At 37.3% G+C, this 21454-nt stretch overlaps 1 protein-coding gene across 3 annotated transcripts in view; it reads left to right on the forward strand.

The window, feature by feature from the left end:
• Positions 1–21454, forward strand: part of GNAS (GNAS complex locus) — a 130677-nt gene that overhangs the window by 51684 nt on the left and 57539 nt on the right. For all 3 annotated transcript variants that reach the window (XM_056507344.1, XM_056507345.1, XM_056507346.1), the window contains exon 2: positions 51–123. In XM_056507344.1, coding sequence (XP_056363319.1) covers positions 51–123 — 73 coding nt within the window. The remainder of the gene's footprint in view (positions 1–50; positions 124–21454) is intronic.

Raw genomic sequence — 21454 nt, forward strand, 5'->3', positions numbered from 1 at the left:
CCTTAATCACTTATGCTTCCTTCTGAAATTGATTTACTTTCATTTTCTAGGTGCTGGTGAATCCGGTAAAAGCACAATAGTCAAGCAGATGAGGATCCTGCACGTGAATGGATTTAATGCTGAGTAAGTGCATTTGCTTTTTCACTTTACAGTGTTCCTTCTTCCTCTGTGCTGCAGTCAGTGCTGCTGGTTTATATCTTGTGTATTTTCCTCTTGCTGCTGTTTCACTGTCTCTAGAATTTGGATGTGTATTTTTAAATGAGATTAGTAGACATTAACCTGAAGAAGTCAGGCACCAGTCATAAGTAAGATCTAGCAGTGTAAAATTATTTATATCAAGGCAGAGCTGATTTTAACTTTTGAGTTTTGTGGGTTTGTTAACTGCAGTTTCTTTCACAACATGGCTGACACTGATTTACCTCAGCTAGAGCACATTGCTGCAAATATGCCTTGTGTCAGTGTACAAAATAAGCACAATTTTCTTTATTTGGAACACATAAGGCTTTATTTTCTGTGTCCTCACAGGATTAATTTATGATCTGAATTTTGGGGATTTTGTTGTGTGTTTGCTTGTCCAGAGGTTTGTGTTAAATGATCTTTCTAAAAGCTTTTTTCTTTTTTTTACGTCTCATATCTGTTTTTTGGCAGTTGTGAAGAGGAGAATGGCATTAAGATAGGGAAAACGGATTCTTGTTGTTTGTCTCAGAAGGGTTTGTGTTTGCTAACTTTTTGACTAACTTTGCTAGAGAGTAGGAAGAGATTCTTCTGCATTTTAATTTATGCTTGCAATTGTGTGTGTGTGTGTGTATACCAAAAGTTGCTAAATTCATACTAATTGAATCAAAGTGTTGAAATCTCAAAGCTTATTTTCTGTGCTTTTTTTGGGGAGGATTGTATTATTGGTTTTGTCTTGTTTGTTTTCAAACATAACAGTTTTGTACTGCCATCCTGTAGGTTTTAGTGGTATCATCTATTTTATGAATCCTGCCTTTTTGGGAAGGTTAGTTTTCCAGTAGTTAATTCTTTAATAAGAATATCTGAGCTAAAATATAGCCAAGGAGTCTGGACAGTACTTCTTCCTAATCAGCAAATGATAGTTCAGGATAAGGTACACAGTCTTTTGGATGGAAGTTCAGACTGATTCATGATAAATACATTATGTTCTACATGTTTTTAGCTTCTCTTTGTAAGGAATATTTTCTGTTTCCAAAGTAACTTTTTCTTAAGTGCCTAGTCCTGCATCCTCTTACTGCTGAGCTGTCTCTGCTGTTTGGGCTGCTGCAGAGGCCACTTAAAAGACTTGTGTGACTTCAAAGACTTGCATGAGTTGACTTGGTTGAGTAGGTCTCAATATTGGGTGCTGAGTAAAAAGTTCATAAATGAAAGTGGAAGTGCATCCCTGGTACCTTTGAAAGTATCAATCCATTTAAGCAACACGACTTTTCTAAGTTTTCAAGCCCATGGGTGCTCTTAGAGGGATAGCAGTACTGTGTCATGGATGGTGTGTGGTGTGGGTAGGTCACCTCAGCCCTGCAAGCTGCATACCCAAATCTGGGTGGAGCTGGGAGCCCAAAGACCTGTGCAGAGCTGGTGAAGGACTGGGGCACACTGGGATTTGCAGCAGCAGGGGGTTCCTGGAGTGTCTCACTTTGCATTGTAGGTTTGGGCAGAGCTGAGCCTGCAGCTGGAATCCAGGGCAACATGGCAAATTTGGCCTCAGGAGGCTCTGCTGGCTTCTGCCTTCTCATAGCAAAGGATTTGGATTACGGGGCAGCCCTGTGCCAGCACAGCCCTGCTGCCAATCACGGGGCATGTCCTGGAGTGGGAGCCATGTGGGAATTGCAGGGGACCTGCCTGGGCTCAGGAGCTGTGCATTGTCCACCCATGGCAATTTGTGCTTGTGCTTTGGTGGGTAGTGCCTGTTGGAGCACTGAGGTGCATAAAAATCCACTACAGAAGTGTGGTATATTTAAAGTGTACAAGGAGTAGGTTATAACTCATCATTTTTAGGGTTCTACTGCCAAAAATAATCAGTAGATCATAACATACACTTTACAGCAGGGAAAAGGCTGTTTTTTAGTGTTTTAAAATTCTTGCAAGTTACATATCTGTCCTTAAATAACTTACATTTTCTTCCAAATAACTGACTGCTCTCTATGTTGTCTCGCTTTCCATTTCCCTTTTTGCCTGATTGATTCCCTTTCTGCCCTGCTTACCTTGTGGAAGAATGGTGTGGGATTCAGCTAATGAGAGAAATAGCATGGAGGTTTTTGTGGAAGGGTAGGAAGAGCAAAGCATTACTTCTCTTCACGTTCTGATCAGTTGCTCTGGAACATAAACATGTTTGCATACAACACCACAGCTGATGTGATGCATAGCAGGAGAGAGATGGTGAAAACAGTAATATTCTGCAGATGAGGAGACTTTTCTTTAATTCTAGTGTGCTTGTACATAACTAGATTTGAATTATTTCTGTTGATGCAGCTTATTGTGCTTTAAAAGAAATCCAGTTTAAAGTCCTGTCTCAGAACTGTTTGCCTTTGGTTTGGTTGCCCTTTGGCAATGGATGTTTGAGGCAGAGAGGATACCTGTTAGGAAAAATGTTTAATGCTATGAATGAGGGAATCAAAAGTTTTTATTTAGGTTACTCTTCTTTCTGGTGACTAAACAGAATATCCAGTGCTAAAAATGGTGGCCTACTTCAGTGAGTGTGAGGGGATTTTATTTGTTTTGGTTTTAGGATTCTGTCCTTGAATAGTTGAAGTTGCCACATGCCTTTAGGTGAATCATTGTAGCATTTAGCAAGGTGAAGTCTGTGTAGTTCTACAAAACTAGAATTTCCTCTGGGACTCCAATTCTCAGTGCCTTTAGCTAATTAATTATTTGAGGAACTGTATGGAATCAAGTGCTCCAGGTAATTAATGTGCTGAATAGTTAAAGCTAAGATTAAAGTGATGGTGGTTAAAGTTGTAGGCAAGTTAACTACAGTAAAGACTATTTTTTTTCCAATGTTCCTTTTATAATCTGTAGTTGAATTCGAGACAGAAGTACTTTTTTTTTTCTGTTGCTGTAGTGAAGATGGTGTGTGGGATGTAAGAGTGCTGTGCCATTGGTAAGGGGAGCAGAGTATTGGAGAAGCAAGATATGTTCTACAGCAGAGGTTTTTCTGCAGGGAGTTTTTCTGGAAGGGCTTAGCCCACTTTCAGCTGTTACAGAATGGCTTCAGGTGCTATCATCTGACATCTTCCTGCAGCAATTCCATGAGAAATGGGATTGTGGCCTCCCCACAGTGTTTTGCCAGTGTTCCTCAGTGGTCTTTAACATGGAAGAGCTGCCTTCTAAGCATAATGAAGAAGCCATATCAACCAGGTTTTCTACTCTTTGCATTACTGCCAACAACAGAGGCCCTTTTGATGTAGAAAGGGTTTAAATTTGGCTTTTAATAGCAGGAAGCCTGCGACTTCCCTTCCTTTCCTTCCCTCCCTCCTCAACACTTCAGCTGTCTTTTCATGAGGCAGTTCCAGAGGAGAGGTATCTGCTGCTGCAAACTGTATTTTGTGAGCATCCACTGATAAGGTGGAGCCAAAACCTTCTCCTTCTGACTGTGCAGAAGTTGAGATGGCAATCTTCCTGAGCTGGAAAGGATGAAAAATGGGAAAAGGAGGATAGGAGGATAAGGAGTATGGTTGGAAGAATTAAATGTGTAGCTCAGGTTGAAGAGGAATAGAAAAACAACTCCTTTTTGTGCTGTCCAGAGGCTGGGGTTCTTTGCTTCTAAAAACATGGCCTTTCACTTACTTCTGATTTCTTTAAGTCATCTTTCCCCTCAGTGATCACTGTGGCTTTCTTTGGCTGACAGACTCTAAGGAGAGGGTCATTGTCATGCACAATTTTAGAAAGCAGGGAATAACTGGCACAGACAAGAGACAATTTTGAAGTGTCGTGGGAAAAACTGGGACAAGCAGAAATATTTAAATAGAAATAAATGGTTGAAATGTGACTTACAAAATCCCCTATAAAGATTAACAAATAAGGGGAATATGCCTTTGGGATTATTAAGTTTAATAAGGGGAATATGCCTTTGTCATTATTAAGTTTGGATGGTGTTTAGGATTCAGGAATTCTTGAATCTACATTTCAGGTAATGCTTTTCAGGGTCAATTCCCCAAATAATAATGCAAAATGTTGACACTTTCTTGAGCTAATATGTTGAAGTGCTGAATAGGAGTTTGTGTATTTGTTAAATATGGTGGTCCAGATTGATGCCATAAGCAGAGCTGAACAGCTTTGTTTTCAAGACTTTGATGACAAATATATTTGCATTTCTCTTGTACTTTTAAAAAATATTTTCTCTTAGTGGGAAAGCTAAGAAGGCCAAGTCACCCTCTTTGAGATTTTGAACATTTTCCCTTTTTTCACCAAGATTTAGGAGTTTGTGAGTAAGGAAAAGTAGTCATTGATGGTTTCTAATCTTCTCTTAGTACATCCATTACCACCATTATGTCACATAAAGCAGTAAATAATATTATCTAATCCTTTAGTCAGTGTCAGTCTCTCTTGTAAGTGAAACAGCTTCTGGTTCAGTAACTTTACTTTTTAGTTGTCTGATATTGTGGGGTTTTTTCCAACTTTGGTCTTCTTAGCCATGTGATTTTATGGAAGAGAAGTTAATGTTATGAGCGAGGGAGAAGTATAATATTTATAACTAAGTCTTCCAAAATAATGAATTCCCTCCTAATGGCTAATATTAGCTTGTATACACAAATATTATTACCCTGTTTTTATAGTTCCTTTACATTTGTGTACCAATCCCATGTTTCCATAATTGTCACTTCAGTTCCTTGCCAAGAAACAAACAGACTTTATTGTGTTTTACCTGACTGGCAACAAAAGTAATTTTTTCCTGGTGTCTGAGTAAAATTGAAAATTGGAGTGGGAGAGGCTTTGGGGTGTGTGATTCCTCTTGCCCCCTTTATTTCTTTCTTTGCATCACAGTATCTGTTGCAGCTTTGAGCCACAAACTTCTGTTTTGTTTTTTTTTTTCTCAGCTCCTGTTCCAGGACACCAGTGAGGTGCTGGAAAATTTGTGTCTACTTGTCTGTTCAATTCTATCTGAACAATTGGTTATGGTGTTTGATCAAAATTTGTGCTGTAGAACATAAAGTGGAGGTGTGGGCAGAGAGGGAAGCAGGATTTGTGTTTCACTCAGTTTTAGGTCTTGTCCTGAGAGCTGGCACAACTGTGTATTTTTGAATTTTGAATATTTTGAATTTTGTTGAAAAAATCAGTTGAATTTTGTCAAAAGACAAAGATATGCCAACAGCTAATAAATGCTACGAAAAAACTTGACTCCTGCATACAGCTTGTGAAAGTTTATGCAAAATGTTTACACAAGTTAAATATAACTTTCATCAGCTTGAAAGAAATGGGAGGTAATACCTGGTGATGCTAAACCACCTATGCAACCAAGCAATCCCTTAATTGTTAAAATGTTTGAGAGAGTTTTTATGTGCTTGAAATTATCTTTCCTTTGAAAATACTTATATTTCTGCAAGGGCAAAAATTCTATTCTATGACAGAGTAAAAGTGAACTCAGTGAAGCAGCATAAATATTTTTTTATGTGTAACAAAAAAGGAAAAAAACCTTCCAAGTTTGGGCTGGGGATTTTTTTTCAAGTTTCTTATGGGATCTTGCCTGAAGATGAGACATTGTCCATTAAGAACTTGTGCAAATGCTTTGCAATTTAGATCTGCTACTCGGGTATGATTTTTAAATGCTGTAAAATGAGTTATCAGAAAATTTTGATTATTTATAATACCTACACTGAGCCTCATATGGCAAGGATTGTTAACATACTGTGGCACTGAAAATTCTAATAGTCACTGGAATAACTCCTTCACCTTGCTTAGAGGCTTTCTGAAATCAAGCTGTTAAATGTTCCCATGTGCAAGTGATGTGAATTTTTTTTTCAGGGTGAAAAATCATGTTATTTTTGGTTCCTGAAATATCACAGAAAAGTAAAGTTTTAAAAGGTTAGTTTTTCTGGTTTTAGATGATCATGGTAGGCTTAGGTTACCCATTAGTGGAGAGATGACAGCACAGTGTTCAAAGAAAGCATTGACTTTCATTTTTACATTGAGCTTTGTTTTCACAAAAAAGAAAGGAAAGTGCGAATTGAATATAATTTATTTATTTTCATGGTAAGCATGGTATTGCTCAGAGCAGAATGTGCATCTTACCTTCATTTACTGGCTGGGAAATGCTGAATTCTCCTAGCAAAGCAGTATTCAAACTACCAGTATCATATTGTTACATATTGAGAGCTCTCTGCACTTTGAATTACTTTTCCTGGCTTGCAACTTGACATTTGTGATTTCAGTTTTCTGAAAAAGAAACCCAACAACAAAAAAAAAAACAGTAGTAAACTCATCCCTCAAGCTAAGTTTGCATATGTTGCAGACATGATTTGGCATGTAAAGGGACTGGCCAAAAATATGGCAGTAATTCTATTTGTTTTGAGGTTTAAATTTCACAAAAGCTTTTTAAGTATGCAGCTATCAACCTAGGGGAAAGCTTTATAGTTGTAGAGAGCTTGGAGAGCAATAACTATGAATAGCAGAATAAGCACGAGTGATGTAATCTGAGAAGCCAAAGAGAGAGACAGAAGAGAGCTTAAGGCTTAACTATGTGGAAAACATTGTGAATGGGCTGTGAGGGGTTTGACTTCTGATGGTGGATGTGGGATTTTACTCATTAGTTTTGGTAAAATCAAACAAATGTGCAAGTTTCCTTTTATTTTCCCAAATAGAAAATAAACCATTCAGTGGGTAGCTGAGTGAAGTCTGGGTTCTGTAACTTGTTCTGTTTCCCAAATCTTTTCTCCCCTGCAGCATCTGCAGCTCCTCTTTGGGACCTGTGGCTTTCTGAGTGTCTCCTGTTTCCTCCACTCCTTGTTTTCCTCCCTGATGCAACACTGATCCCTAAATATTCCTGCATCAACCCACCCTTTACCTTCCTTTTTCTGGTTTTCCTGCTACCTGGACAAAGTCAGAATGTGTTGTGGCTAGTGTAGATCTACATGAACTCTTCCTGCTTTTCCTCACTGGAGTGCTAATTTTGGTCTCTCTTCTACTCAGCCTCTGATTTGCATTTCTGGAAATTAATTTTGCAGCAACAGTGCTTCTTCAAGGTTGCACAGCAGAATCTGAGATAGAGTGAGACTTAGAAAAAACAGCTAAAAAAAGTCTTACTCTTCCTCAGTTCACTCCAGATTTTTTTAAAACATATTTTTAGTTTCCACATTCATGAGTTAAAGTGGAAGTGGTGTATTTTTCTCCGTTTTCTTATCTTAAGCAAACATCTAGTAGTATAAACCAATGTATCATGTTCTATTTAACTTGTAATTTAATAAATCACCAACTATATTAAATACTGCAAAAAACTTCATATAGCTTCAAAAATATAGCTCTCTATGGAGAATATTAAATGTATGTCTATATTCCACACTTTCTTGTCCTTTCTGAAAAATTTTACTGGGTTTTTCAGGTTTTCACCAGCTTTTATTAGTAAGTACATGGTGCAGAGTGATTACCTTTTCTCTAGTCAGTGCTACAGAATCAGCACTACATGAAAAATTTTCTTCTGGACTATCTCATTGTATTTCTTATTTCCCATATATTTTGGATGGACAGACTGGGCACTACTCTGATTTTTCTAAAAAAACTATTTTTACTAATTTTTCCAGATGGACACTTGAATTAGTTTATATATGAACAGAGTGCTCCTTATCATCTTAAACTTATTGCAGTTACCTTTTTGATATTAAAGCTATTAGTTCACATTATTGCAAACCCTGAAGATTACACTTACTTCATGATGTAGCTACATTTTATCTCTTGCCACTCATTCCAGCTGGGAATTTTTTTTTTTAATTTCATTATGTTAAAACTTTGTAGTTTTGTCCCATAAGATAAAATTTATTATTAATAAAAGCTGTGCCTTTCCTTGCTCCTTCTAGCAATCTAGATGTGAGTGGGATTTCTTGTTGCTGTTTCTTAGGTTGTGAGCTGTGTTGTCCTCTTGGGTTGGGGGAGCAGGTTTGGGGGGTTTTGAGGCATTTTTCTAAAAAGTGAACACACTGCTCTTGTTCAAGTTTTGTGAACATCCTTCCCCTGTGTCTCAGATCCAGGCAGGCAGAGCTAAGGCTTTGAAGTACAATCCAGCAGGCAAAGTTATCTCTGTCTTTATTTTTAGATATATCATGAGTTTGTGTATTAGGGTTGCCCAGGTCCAATCTCTGATGAAGAGCTGAGATACAGAAATTGCTCATCTTAATATTGGCCATTCAGAGCTCGCAAGTTGAAATGAAGGAATTTCCACTGATGAGATTTTTTTTTTTTTTTAGTATAACTTGAATATTGATGTTAAAAATAGCATGCCTTACATTTTACTTTAACAGTTGAACCTTGAGTTAATAGTAAATCTAAGCATTTAGGATATAGTGCAAGTGTAGCTGTATCAGTTTTAATAGTTATTTCTAATAGAATTTTTAATGGTTATTTCTACAACTGTACTCCAATGTATCATGAGTTAATTAGAATTACTTGTTTACAGCTGAGCTTGCTTAGAAACAGCAATGCATGGAGGGGTGTTTTTGACAGCTGAGAGGCAGAAGCATCCACTTTTTGAAAAATGTAGTAGTGGAATATCTCAATGAGATGTTTTGTTTCAAGATGTTGCTGTTACAGGAGTACTGGAAAGCTTGTGACCTTCTCTCTGAGCTACCTGTTGCTGGCTGTATTCTCCACAGGGCTATTGAATAAGTCATTGCATTCACTTCTCTTTTTAGTTAAGGCACTAGAAAATAATTATCTGTCCCAGCTGCACCCTTGCAGCCTCCCAGGAGTGGTGGGTGAGCTAATGGAGCAGGCAGAGGTGTGCAGGGTTTCCTTCTGGGGCTTGGTGCAGTCCCAGGAGATGCTGCATTTAGCCTTGAATGGCACCTTCAGAGCTGGGGGATTTACTGCTGCCTCTTTAATCACTGGGCTTTAAACACTCCCTTCTTGTCTGCAGCTCTGCATGCACAGAAACGCTTTGGTTTCCTTCAAGTTAAGACATTTTTATTCTGTTTTGACAGTACAATTATCTGTGCAATATAACTGCTCATATTAATTAGAAAATGTTGCAAGGAAATGGGTGTTTGCGAAGTAAATTTTGTCCTTAAGTTTGTAGTAACAAAGAATGCTTTGCTTCAGTCTTTCTTGATTTTTAATTTTTTTAAAAATATAGATAAAAATGTGTAGTGGGACATTTGGCACATTAAGCTCAGAGAACTATGTGTAATGCCTGTTTTAACCCTGATAATTTAAATTAAAATAGGCTAGGTAAATTTGGTTTAATGTGGCATTACTATGGAAAAATTAAAGAAGTTGGTTTCATGAATTTTAATTTAATTGCATAGTAGTGACTAGCACAGCTTTGTGCATTTTTTTATTGTTTTTAGCAGGTTAAGACTATTTAAGATAAATATGAAAAGTTAGAGTTGTAACAACTTTTTTTTTTTTAATAAGCAAAATATAGTAATCCTAAGGACATAGCCATTTACTGAAATGATTTTATTGAATATATTCTGAAATTAGAGTGTAATCACAGCCCTGCATTATTCATGGAAAAAAAAAACTATAAGCACGATGCAAAGCCTAAAAAAATTATTTTTCCTTTAAATGAGAGAGAAAACTGAAAGGGGAAGGGCTCAGTTAAGCACTTGAGGTTTTCAGGAAAGCTTGAACCAGTCAGTCCCAATCTACCACACAAACCCCAAACCTTGGGCAGGTCAGGCAGAGCAGCACTTTCTACATGTCCAAATATTTGACAGAACAGTTGCAGAGCTCAGTGTCAGTTCAAAAATTAAGTTTCTTAGTACTTTGTCTCAATGTCTTCTGCAGCAAGCTTGTTACACAACTTTCTGGAAGATTTGCCTTAATGGGGCTGTGTGGGGGTTTTTTGTTATTAAATTTCTATGTTGTGGGAAGCTACTGGATTTTCAGTTCTGAGTTTTGATGTGCTCTAAAATAGATGCCTGGAAATTGGATGCAACCTTTTAATTTTGCTATGTCAAAATGATTAATGTTGTTTCGAAGTAGTTACTCATAGGAACACATTCTGCTTATGCTGAACATTGTAGATAAAAATATTCTCTGTAACTTACACACGGGGCACTTGAAAATCTGAAATGTAACTATTTTGCCTGTTAGTTTTTTGAACTGGAACTGTGTCACTCTTAATTTCCCCAAACTCTTGGGAACTTGGGATGCTCCGTGCTGCCTCTGTTTTGCTTTCACTTAATTGGACAGACTTCACTTTATGTAATTGTATCTTATGCAATCAAATGTTTACTTTCCTTATGTTTATCACCGAAGAACTTGGGAACGTTCTGTTACCTAAGTATCTTTTTGACACTGTAAAGTAAGGGGCAAGAAAGAAGTGAAAGATTGAGTTAGTAAAATATTTCTGTGTTCTATGCAATCGTAGGGAGTTGGAAAAAACACTTTGAAATCCTGTAAGCAGCATAATGTCTGACTTTTTCCTCACAGTTTTATTCATGCTGAATGAATTTTTTAAATGTGTTTTTTTTCTGGGACTAACTGGAGTCAACCAAGGCCTCTGTTTTCTTAACTGAAATTCATAGATTCCATTCTGATAATAATTTCAGGCAATAAGAAAACAGGGAATTTTTTCACTTAATTTTTAATAATACTGTTTGGGCACAGATTTTATTTTTTTTAACTGAATGCAGAAGGTAAAGTTATAGTGAGGCAGAGAAAGTAGAAATATTCTGTATATATTATTTCTTACCCAAAGAAAGTATGTTTCCATCCTGGATAATGCTGCAAACAGAAAAGGAAGATTGGTGTCTGTTAGAAGGGCAAATATTGGGATCATCTCTGTGTGATTCTGTGGTATTGTTGTGGAAATAGAATATGGGTATTTTCAATAAACAATGAAGAAAAATCCCTGAGGATATCCTGTGAGAAACTATGGGAAATACCAATTTATATAACTTATTTATAATTATTACTGGGAGGGGTGATCTGATAAGTTGTACTTCAGAAATTTGTTTTAGTGCAGCTGAACGTGAGAGAGTCCTGCAGGAGTCAGAGTTTAGATTGTATCTGTAAAATTGGAAAAGGACTCGAAAGTCAATTAGTTGAATTACCTTAGTATGGTTTGGGATGTTTTTGTGGCAAAAAGACAAATGCAGCTTGGACAACTGAAAAAAGGGAAAGTGAAACATAAGTGATAAAAGGGACTTCCAAATCTGATAAGAGTGTTATTAAAATAGTATATCCCATGCTGGTGCCTTCACTTCATGAAAGATGTGGAATTATTGGGAAGAACTTATAAAATAAATAAAATAGGAGTTGTCCCAGGTCCAGAGGAGGGGTGTCCAGATGAGGTTTTATGGCCACAGAGGTGGTGCTGTGGGAGAAAGATGCCTAAAAACAAGGGCAGGCATGAGACTGACTTCCTTAACATTGAGACACTTTATTTGAAATAATTTGTTGGGAAAGAGAAGCTTCATTCAAGCCATCTGAGGGAGGTAAGGGTTTATTTTTAAACTGTATTTCAGTCCACCTGAAGATTCAGGTGTGTGTGCTCAGGGTGCCCACTGTGCCTTGGGCAGCACATAGTCTGATGCACATGCTACAAATTCTTCCTTTTCCTACCCTGAACATTATAAAATATTTGCAATTCTCTGTTGGTGTTTGAAGCTTTGAAACCTTTTTCAGCCCTGTGTCTACTCACAGGCATCAGAGAGGTGGGGAAGCGTGGGGATTGACTTTTGGTTTTGTTTTTTTCCCTTAAAATAATTCTGCTGCTTCTTTTGTCACTGTTTTCACTTCCTCCTGAAGCATCAAAGATTGGGCAGGGTCTAAGGTGATGATGTCAGAAGATCCTCTTTTGGGCCAGACTGGTTGAGTCTTCTCAATTGGTGCAGATAAAGTTAGTTGAAGAGCTTGAGATAAACTCTTTCATTAGGGACTGCTAGACTTGTTTCCATCTTCTCCTGCACTAGGTTTTCTTGACCTCCTTGGATCATTAGAGCAGATTTTTTGTGATCAGTTCTCTGTCCTTGCAGGAGTCCTGAGTGCTCAATCTTACCTCATTTCAAATTGTGACTTTCAGAAATAATTGTTTTATTTGAAATTTCATCTCAACACTAAAGCATATGGAGAAGCACAGTGGCTTGTGATACACTGAAAGGCAAACAGAACTATTCAATTACCCTCTCTGGCCTAAAATTGTACAAAATACTTATCAAAAATCTGTGTTTCCTGACTGTTCATGCTGTTCCAAAGTGCTAGCCCAGGTCAGAGCTCTGGTTCTGAAGTCTGTTCTGTAGAGGAGACGTGTGGCTGACTGGAATTAGTGCTACTCTGTGATTATGGCTCTCTGTACTTTGAAAGAAACAAAAATTCACCTTGGTGTGGATATTCAAATCAGCATAGGTATAGTTTGAGTGCATTGGTGTCTGCTAATGAAACCAAATATAGTTCACTTCAATTCCATTCATTCTGGACCTTATCTCTCCTTCTGATATGTCTCACTAGTTGCCAAGCAACCTCAACACTAGTTCTGCACATCCAGCAGCATTAAAAAAAAAAAGTGAGTAGTTGTTGCTGAAAATAAGATGCCTTCTGATGACATGAATGAAGAGAGTTACGAGGGAAGGAAATGGGGAGTGGCAAGTTTGGAGCTGATGTTCTGAAAAAGCTAATAATATTTAGCACTTAAGTAGTGCTTTTTATTTTCCAAGCACTAATCAAGCAATCGTAAGATTATTAAATAAAGACGGTTTTTTTCCTTTCAGTGAGTGATGCACAATTATGTTTATACTTCCTAGAGCAGAGGGCAGGATTTAATCCCAAGAGTGAAGGAGTTTAGTGTATGTATTTCTTTCTCTGACCTGTTTCTTCCCAAGTTTCTAGTTGGACTGCAGATTATATGGAGGGTTTGGGAAGATTTTGTTTGTGTGTTTGCTGATACATAGCCAGCACTCTATATTTATTTCATGCAGATGCACCTGCAGTGTTTTAGGTTTCATTGAAATATTTATAACCTGCAAGACCTTCCAAGCTAGAAGTATGAAAGATTGTGTGTAGGTCCTTTATTACTTGATAATGCTGTAATGCTTATAAAGCAATAAATAGAACTTACTTTTATATTCTGTCTCCTGTGCAAAATATAATCTGAGAAACAAGCAAACTACCGTAGAAAAGGAGATCATAAGTGAAGTGAAAGCTAATTTGGGAAAATGACTCTTGTTTTAGGTTCTTCAAAAGGAAACTTTGTGTTTCATGTAGACTGACCAAAGCAACGTTACTGAGGATACACTTAAGTTAGAAAGTATCTGAGTTAAGATTGCCATAATTTGAGTTCCTTGTAATTTAGGACATCATTGCCAATGACTGCCTATATAAAAAGGTAATTTTAGATCCTTTAACTAACTCCTAAAAAGCAGTTTAAATTCAAGTGTGGGGTTTTTTTACAGCAGGTTCTGACACTGTGAACACTCACTTTCCCTATCACAGCTACCTGGAATTGCCTTGAAGAGACACCAGAGGATTGGGCTGTCCTACAGGTTCTGGTCCAGAGGACTGTTGGCCCCAGTCACAGTTCAGTCTTTTCCTTTCCACTCATTTTTTCCTGAAGATGGTGGTCTTAGGAAGATGCTTGTTCCATTTCTAGAAGAGAGTAGTAAAGAAAGGATGTGCTGCAAATGTGTCAGAAACGGGGATGTGTCAATTTATACCCAAAGTAGGATGAGTTGTGAGTTACACCCTCCCTGTCTGTGGCACACAGATCCACGTGTTGGACATGCTCCAGTGAGGCTTTTTACACACATTTTTACAGGCTTTGTGCTCAGCCTGTGGTTACACACTGCATCCCCACATGGGTGTTTTGGTACTATTCAGGGTAAAATGAACAAAATGAGGTAGGATTATTCAGGAGGAATTTGCTGTGTGAGGCAGATAAACACAAAAAAATGGAGTTTCAGTGTGCAAATCCACAGCTTATCCTTGCTAGGTGGCTTCCTGCTCTCCTTTTCCACAGAGAGAAAGGTGTTTTACAGGCAGAGTGGTGCTTGGAGCTGCTGCTAACAGAACATCCACACTTTGAATCAGTCTGTGTGTTCATCTGAATCACAGACCCAGAGGAGTGCCTGCCTGAGAGGAGCTGGGTTTAGCTCTGTGTGAGGAGTGGGGAATTACTCTCCAGTTACAGAGAATTTAAGTCAGCTTGTTGTCACTTTTAATGTGAGGACTAGAAACAATACTAGATCATTCTAGGTTTAAGGATAAATTGAATTAAGGAAGGCATGCAAAATAACTATACTTGGTTAAAAAGCAAATGAGAAAACATCCCAGTATTACGTAGTATTTTTACCATGTTCAACTTCTAAGGGTTATTTGTGTTGGACTAAAATTATTTTGACATTCTGCAGCTAATAGAGGTAATTTAGAGATAGAAAAATAGTCTGTGTGTGTGATGCATATACAAAAACTGTTTGTAGTGGTGGTATTTTTATCCTCATCTTCTAAGAGAAGAAGACCAGTCCTAGTTCATGCTTTTTTTGTAATGCATAAAATAGGTGGATTTTGGCAGCTGCCTCTTGCCTCTAGGCTTGTCAGTAAGTTTGTCCATGCAAGATGTGAGTAATTGCTATGTGTGTGTGTGTGTGTGTATATATATATACATATATATATATATGTGATGCACCAGTATTGCCATGTAAACTTAGCTGCCCTTTTATATATATATGTATTCTCTGTATATCTAGTTTTAAAAGAGTAAATATTATAAACTGGTTGCTCAAGAGGAGCACGCTATAAAAGAAGTAATAAGCACATCAGTAAAAGTGTTGGAGGTAGTAATAAAACTGCACTATAATCCTTCCACCAATTTATTGAACTCTAACTATAGTTATCTGTGACAACTGCTGCATGTTGTACATTAACCCTTTGTAAGTAGCTGTATATTCAGTGATACTTGGTATGGCTTCACTGCCTTAAAATTTAAGTTTTCAAGCAAATGTGTCATCTAATTTGATAATACAGTTTGCTTGTTGGTTTCCTCATTTTATCCATCTTTCAACAAAATAGGACACCCAGTTACTCTGGGGAGAACATCTTTGTCACTAAATAAATGTCCTTTTTGCAAAATGAAATTAAACACATAACTTATTTTAGATTTGTCATCAGTATCTTTAAAAGTAATAATACTGCAGAAGGTGATAAACATTTAAACATGGCCATCTCTGCTTCTTTGGAACACACAACTCCTGTGCCCTGTTGGGTGTCCAGGGGTGGTTCTGATTCCCAGAGCCATTTCCATGTGCTGAGTGTTCACCAAAAGCTGGACTGTGTAAGCTCAGGAGTGCAGCTGGCAATTTGGGTTGCAGGTGTATGATACTGTGAGATGAAATTATAAAGTATAAAAACATTATTTCTTATTAAATAGAAGAAGTCAGTCTTAGTCTAAGGTTTAAATTTTCTAAATTCTGTCTTCCAGAAGATGATTGTTTATATTTAAAATATTTCCTCAGACTGGTGCAGTGTGTTGGTAGTTGTGACTACAGCTTTTGTAATTCAGTTGTTTGTTGCCTTGGCACAAGAGTTTCTCTAGATCTAGTGAATTCCAAGAAGATCCTTAAAATGGCAAGCAATTGCGTTTGAAGTTTGGATCTCATGATGTCAATACAGATATGTAGTAAAATATTCCAGGGTGTGGTGGTACTTAATCATTAATGATTGAGACTTGGGGCATTTCCTGAATATTAATGCTGGATATGAATGTTGATTGCCTACAGTGAAATTATCACCCAGATACTTCTTCTCTCCCTCTCTTTTTTTACTGATTGCTAATGCAGAAAGGATAAATGCAGAGCTAGATCAGACAAAGATTTGAAATACTCCTGAGGCATGATGCTCAAGACAGAACACTTGCACTACCTTCATACTTTGTAGATTTCATAATTATCAGGTGGTGTGAAAATGGTTATTTTATTTTCTTTTCCCCTCTAGTGACTTAATCTGTAGTTACACAGCTCAGGCTGTAAGTTGTCCACTGGGATTCCTTCCCTCAGAATCACTTGGTAGAGTTCAGCATTATCACAAGCTTCTGGTTTCCAGTGATGAAGCTGATGTAGAATTTTCTCTAATTGTGTAAGTTTAACTGCCACTGAGGGTAAACTGATACGATGCCACACCTTGGATGTACTTTAATACTTAATCTGCCCCTTAGGAAAGGATTGACTAGCTCATGTCAGTGCAGTGCTTTATAAAAAAAAACTTACTCATAAAAATGTTTATGGCTATGTTGGCATTAATATTTTTAGAGAAACGTAGCCTTTTGCTGCCAACACCAGCTGTTAATAACCTACTAAAATACATAGCTTAAACTTCTATAAATGTGTTTGGAACACATAGCATGTGCCATTGGTTATGTTGTGTTCTATAAATCTCAACTCCTCTTAATTCCTGCACAAAAGCACAGGAGGAGGTGCCAGTGAATATCATTATGCTGCAGTTACTTTGGTGTGGTTATCTGATTTCCAGGTAGTAAATTCGTTGGGCATTTCTGCATATTGTTTGCATGTGTTGAAAAGGTACTCTTGTACCTGGTGGGAATAAACTTGGTTTATCTTTCTGTGAAACTTTTCTCAGAGAAAGAGGTTTTTCAATCCTATGTGTTAAATATTTGGAAAGCTTTGTCCCTCGTGTGACAATGATTGCTACAGCAGAGTCCATTCCCTTCTCTTCCAGTAGCTGGGTAAGCTCCCAGTAGCTTACTCATGGCTAAAAAGCAGCTTCTCTTATTTAAATTAGATAATGTTTTGTGTAGTCTGTTTTATGTATCTCATCAATAATATATTTTAGAATGTTGTAGATACTGATGATTCACCAAATTCTTTTAATCAAATCTGTGGTACTAAGCACACTCTTTCTGTAACATAGTGGCATCTGGTCTGCTGAAATTTCTAGGAAGAGAATTTCTAAGAATCAGTGCAACACTAGTTTAGACCAGTGGTTTGTGTAGTCCAGTATTATGTGTCAGAAATGGCACTTGGGGAGGACTAGGGAAAAAGTCTAAGAAATTCACTGAGTCTTCTTCAAGTTCTGCCACTGCCACTTCAGAAACTCCAAGAAGCAAAATTCATAACAAGGTTTGAAGCTAAGTCACGTTGAGTTTGTTTGTCTCTTTCTTTAAAAAAACCTAATACTTGAATAATATAAAAAAATCTTCATTTTCCTTTTGAAGTTTCAAGTTTTCCTTTGTTTCAAACAGAAAGCAAATCCAATGAAACAGTAGTTTTGCCTGGTTGCATACATCTGCATTAGCTGGGTGCCACTGAGGTCAGATTCAGGTAGAACCAAACTTCTCAGAGCTTTTGCTTTGGTTTTGTTGAAGCCAAGGTAGCAGCTGGTTGGATCAATAATTGTGCCCTAGCAATATTGTTTAAGTAATTTGCACTGTTATACACACTCTCTTGAAATTGTTTTCTTCAGCTGTGTGTAATTTTCTCATTCAAACAATATTACTTGTATTTAAAGAACCATATTTTGTGAAAGTAATTGGACAATTATGACAAGGTGCTGTATATTCTAACTGATGAGCTAAGTATCAGCGAGTAATTTCTCACATAACTTTTGGCCTAACATTCTCATTCATTACATACTGTCAGCATGAACTGTGTCTTTTACTTTTTTGTTATCATTTAGAAATGTCAGGTCAGGGCCAGGACATGATAATTGTGCCATTGTCACAGTTTGACTTAAATTACAACAATATAACTTCCCTTTTATCAGGGGAAGTGAAAATAAATGTGCTTATTCAGGTATCATTAATTTCCAATTTTAAGCTCAGTAAAAAGTCATTCTTTTCACAGGTTGAGTTCAAATATGTGTAGATATTAAATACAGTAAAGTGAAAGTTTCTTCACATTGTAGCTTCCAGACTGTTTAATAAGATCTGTTTGGAATTTTTCCAGCTAATTTATGTTGCATTAGGAAAGGCTCTAGTTTGGATGCAGAATTTTTTTGTTCAAAACATCCATGAACCATTCTGGTTTTAAATAGTACCTTCCTGGTTAAATAAACTCCCTTGATAGTAGAGGTGGGGTTCCCTGGAGGTCCAGAATCGTGGTGGAGTGTGGCTTGAAATATTGTTCTCTTACTGTGCATTTTAAGTGAGTGGACATAATGGGGAAAGACAGTATCTAGGTACAGGAACTGTGTATTGTGTTTTCAGATTCATTTCTACAGCTCCTCTGTATCAAAGGAAGATTTTTTCCTGCTTAATCCAAGGCAAAATTATTTCAGAAGTAGCAATAGAGAAACTTGTGTTTCTCTCAATAAATTGACTTCACCTTTTCTTGTAAATATAGCCCTAGATGTCTAGAAAAGAATAGATATTTTTTATGTCTTTTAGTTGACAGTGTATTCTAAAGTCAGGCCAGCAAGAGCATCAGGTAGACACTGTTGCCTGAAACAATATTCCCTGACACTGGTTGAAGAATTTTGCTAATGAGTTTAATGTGGTGCTGACGGTATCTGTGCTTGGAAGGAAGTGAGGGTATTTTTGTTGTTGTTGCCTGGTAATATTTGGTGTTTACTTACAAATACTTTTCTTATATCATCTTCACTTCTGGTAGTGCAAAACTTCTAATAACTGGAAAAGAAATTAAAATACCTTTCATATCATATGAAATATAATTATAGAAATCAGTGTTGATACTTTAGAGGCAGCTATTGCCTGATACTTGTTGATCTCTGGGCCACCAGGGATAATTATTACAAAAATATCTGAATTTGAGCTTGTTACCAGTGTAGTTGTAGCTTTTGAGACTGATGGTTTTGGTGTAAAGTTGGTTTTGGAGAATTTCTTTACTCACAAATTTGATTCTTTGTGCTTTTGCCTTGTGTCCATTTTCCAGTGTTTGAAATTCAGCATGGTTCGTTTCTTTTGTGTGGCAAGTTGGTTATAAACAATTTCTGTGTTATTTCTGGGCTGTTAAGAGAATAACTTTGTTTGTCTAAGTGTGTCAGGGTATCTGTGTGTAAATACACTGGAGCTTTACTGAGCAGATGAGAAAAGTACAGTAGCAGCCCCAATTTTCATTCAGCTTTGCTGAGTTTAAAGTTTAATTTGGCTGTACTTAGAGACTGCCTTTCTTAAGATCATAATTTATTGATGTGATTTTTCATTCCTGTTACTTTGGAGGACTAAATCAGAGAAAACTTCTTCAGAACATGAAAGTGGCCAAAAACACTGGCAATTGCACAAGTAAGGTGCATGGAAAACTCCTCTTGTAATTTTACAGTTTCAGGAGACATTAGTGTTGTTTGTAACAATAGGGGATTTGAAAATATTAGAAAACAGATTTTAAAACTTACAGGGAAACCCATGCTTCCTTAACTTCTTTGTCTAAAACAATAATCACAGAAGTTTCTCATGAGCTGTGTAGGAAATGTGAATACTTTGGTTATTCATGTAACAGATATGAACTCTACCTTTTTCTTTTACATCCAGGGCGGCCTTAACTTGATCTGAATGACCTTTGCTGTAACCAAGCCAATGTTACTGTACCTCAGAGCTTTAGGGTTGGAACGTGCTAATCTAGAGGGGAGAGTTTTGTGTTCCCTTCCAGCGATGTTCCAGGAGGTGCTGGAGCAGCTTTGGTGTCTGCAGAGGGCTCAGCAGCACCAGTGACAGGAGCAGACCTTTCATAAGAAAAAGCAGGTGTTGCTTTAGACCAACAAGCTTTTTACTGCCGAAATCTTTTTTTAGAACGATGCTAAGACTCGTGCAAGATGTTCCCTGCTGGGTTCCCTGTGGTGAGTGTTGTTTGGTGCTCACAGCAGTTGCTTTGTCCTGGCTGGTCTGAGCACTCCAGCTATGGGGGGCATTCTGCCCCTGTCTCGTGCCACCTTGAGATTTGGCACAGTCTTGGCTCAGTAAAAATTTAGTAGTAAAATCAGTGGTGTGGGAGATGCAAAAATAAATAGCAGTGCAGTCAGGTTACTTGAGACTCTGTATGCAGGAGTTTTGATTTTCTGATCCAAGAAAATTTTCAGTGGAGCTGAAGTTTCAGTGGATTAACTCACACCAAATTTTGCTTATTTTAATTCTCGTGGTCTTGTGTCATAATATACTTGCATCTTACTGCACAGATGTTAATAAACATTTGTGTGACTGTGGCATTAACAAACCTTTATAAGCATGAGGCTGGGTATTGATCTGTGGATCTCCATGTCAGCTGTAATCAGGGTATCAGAGCTGAATGGTTTATTTCTGGTGGATGTTGGTAGGTTTGCTCTCTTGAGGGTTACCTGCTCACTGACACTTGTGCCAGAGGTAAGGGAAGATCAATTAACAGCGAGTGGGACTCTGGAAAAATGTTTTATAACCACCCTGACTGGAGAAGAAACGGCTTTGAATTCCAGTTTTGGACAGAATTGAAGTATGTCTGTGTTTGAATGTAGAGTAACAGTTCTGATAAACCAGTGGCTTTTTGGAATCTGTGGGGACACTCTGGAGCTCTCAAGATAAAGCACATGCCTTGTTTTAAAGATGGCACAATGTGGCAAAAGCATTGGACATAGTAATGTGAAATAAAGAAAATCTTAGCTGGGTGTTGTGTGTGATGCTGAGGATTTCACTCAGAGACAAGCACAGACATGTTTTGCTTTTTGCCTGAAGTGCAGCTTTGACCTCCTGAGGCTTTTCTTGAAGAAAAGAGCTTACTTCTGTCATAGTTACTCTGAACTGCCTTTTGCAGACACAGTCACTTTGCCTCCTTTCCCTTCTCAACAAGGATTCCAAGCTTGTGGCTCACACAGTACTGCTGTGATAGATGTGCACAAGTGAAGTGGAAATACTAGAAGTCAAGGATAAACTCATTTATTATACAAAAATAACTGTAAAACACTTTTTTGATAAAAATCTTTTCAAGTTAGGAATTATCAAAATTATTATTAAATCTGTGAACAGTAGTAGCCCTGCAAAATTTGTTTCTAGATGCACTGTTCTAATAAATTGACAGTTCTGCAGTAACATAGTTTCAAAGATTTTTTTTTCTTTTGAATTGTGTTTAATGGAATTTTTAAGTTCCCTGATGATGTACTTCATTTGCCATAAAATCCATCTCATAAGTTGTAGTATATCATTCCCCTGCTGCAGTTATCTCAGAATGCATAGTCCACACAGAAGATATCTGGTTTTTTGTTCTTTCTGCTGCTTGTTTACCAACAAGTAAAAAAACTCAACCAATCAAACAAAAAACCAAGAATAAAATAATCTGTGCTTTCTCAAATTGTTCCATTTTTCCCTTTCTTAGCAAATTATTTTATGAGACTTGGTCACCTGTTGTGGAGCTATATTAAGATAAAA

Source organism: Oenanthe melanoleuca, chromosome 20 (genome assembly GCF_029582105.1).
Source record: "Oenanthe melanoleuca isolate GR-GAL-2019-014 chromosome 20, OMel1.0, whole genome shotgun sequence".
NCBI lineage: Eukaryota > Metazoa > Chordata > Aves > Passeriformes > Muscicapidae > Oenanthe > Oenanthe melanoleuca.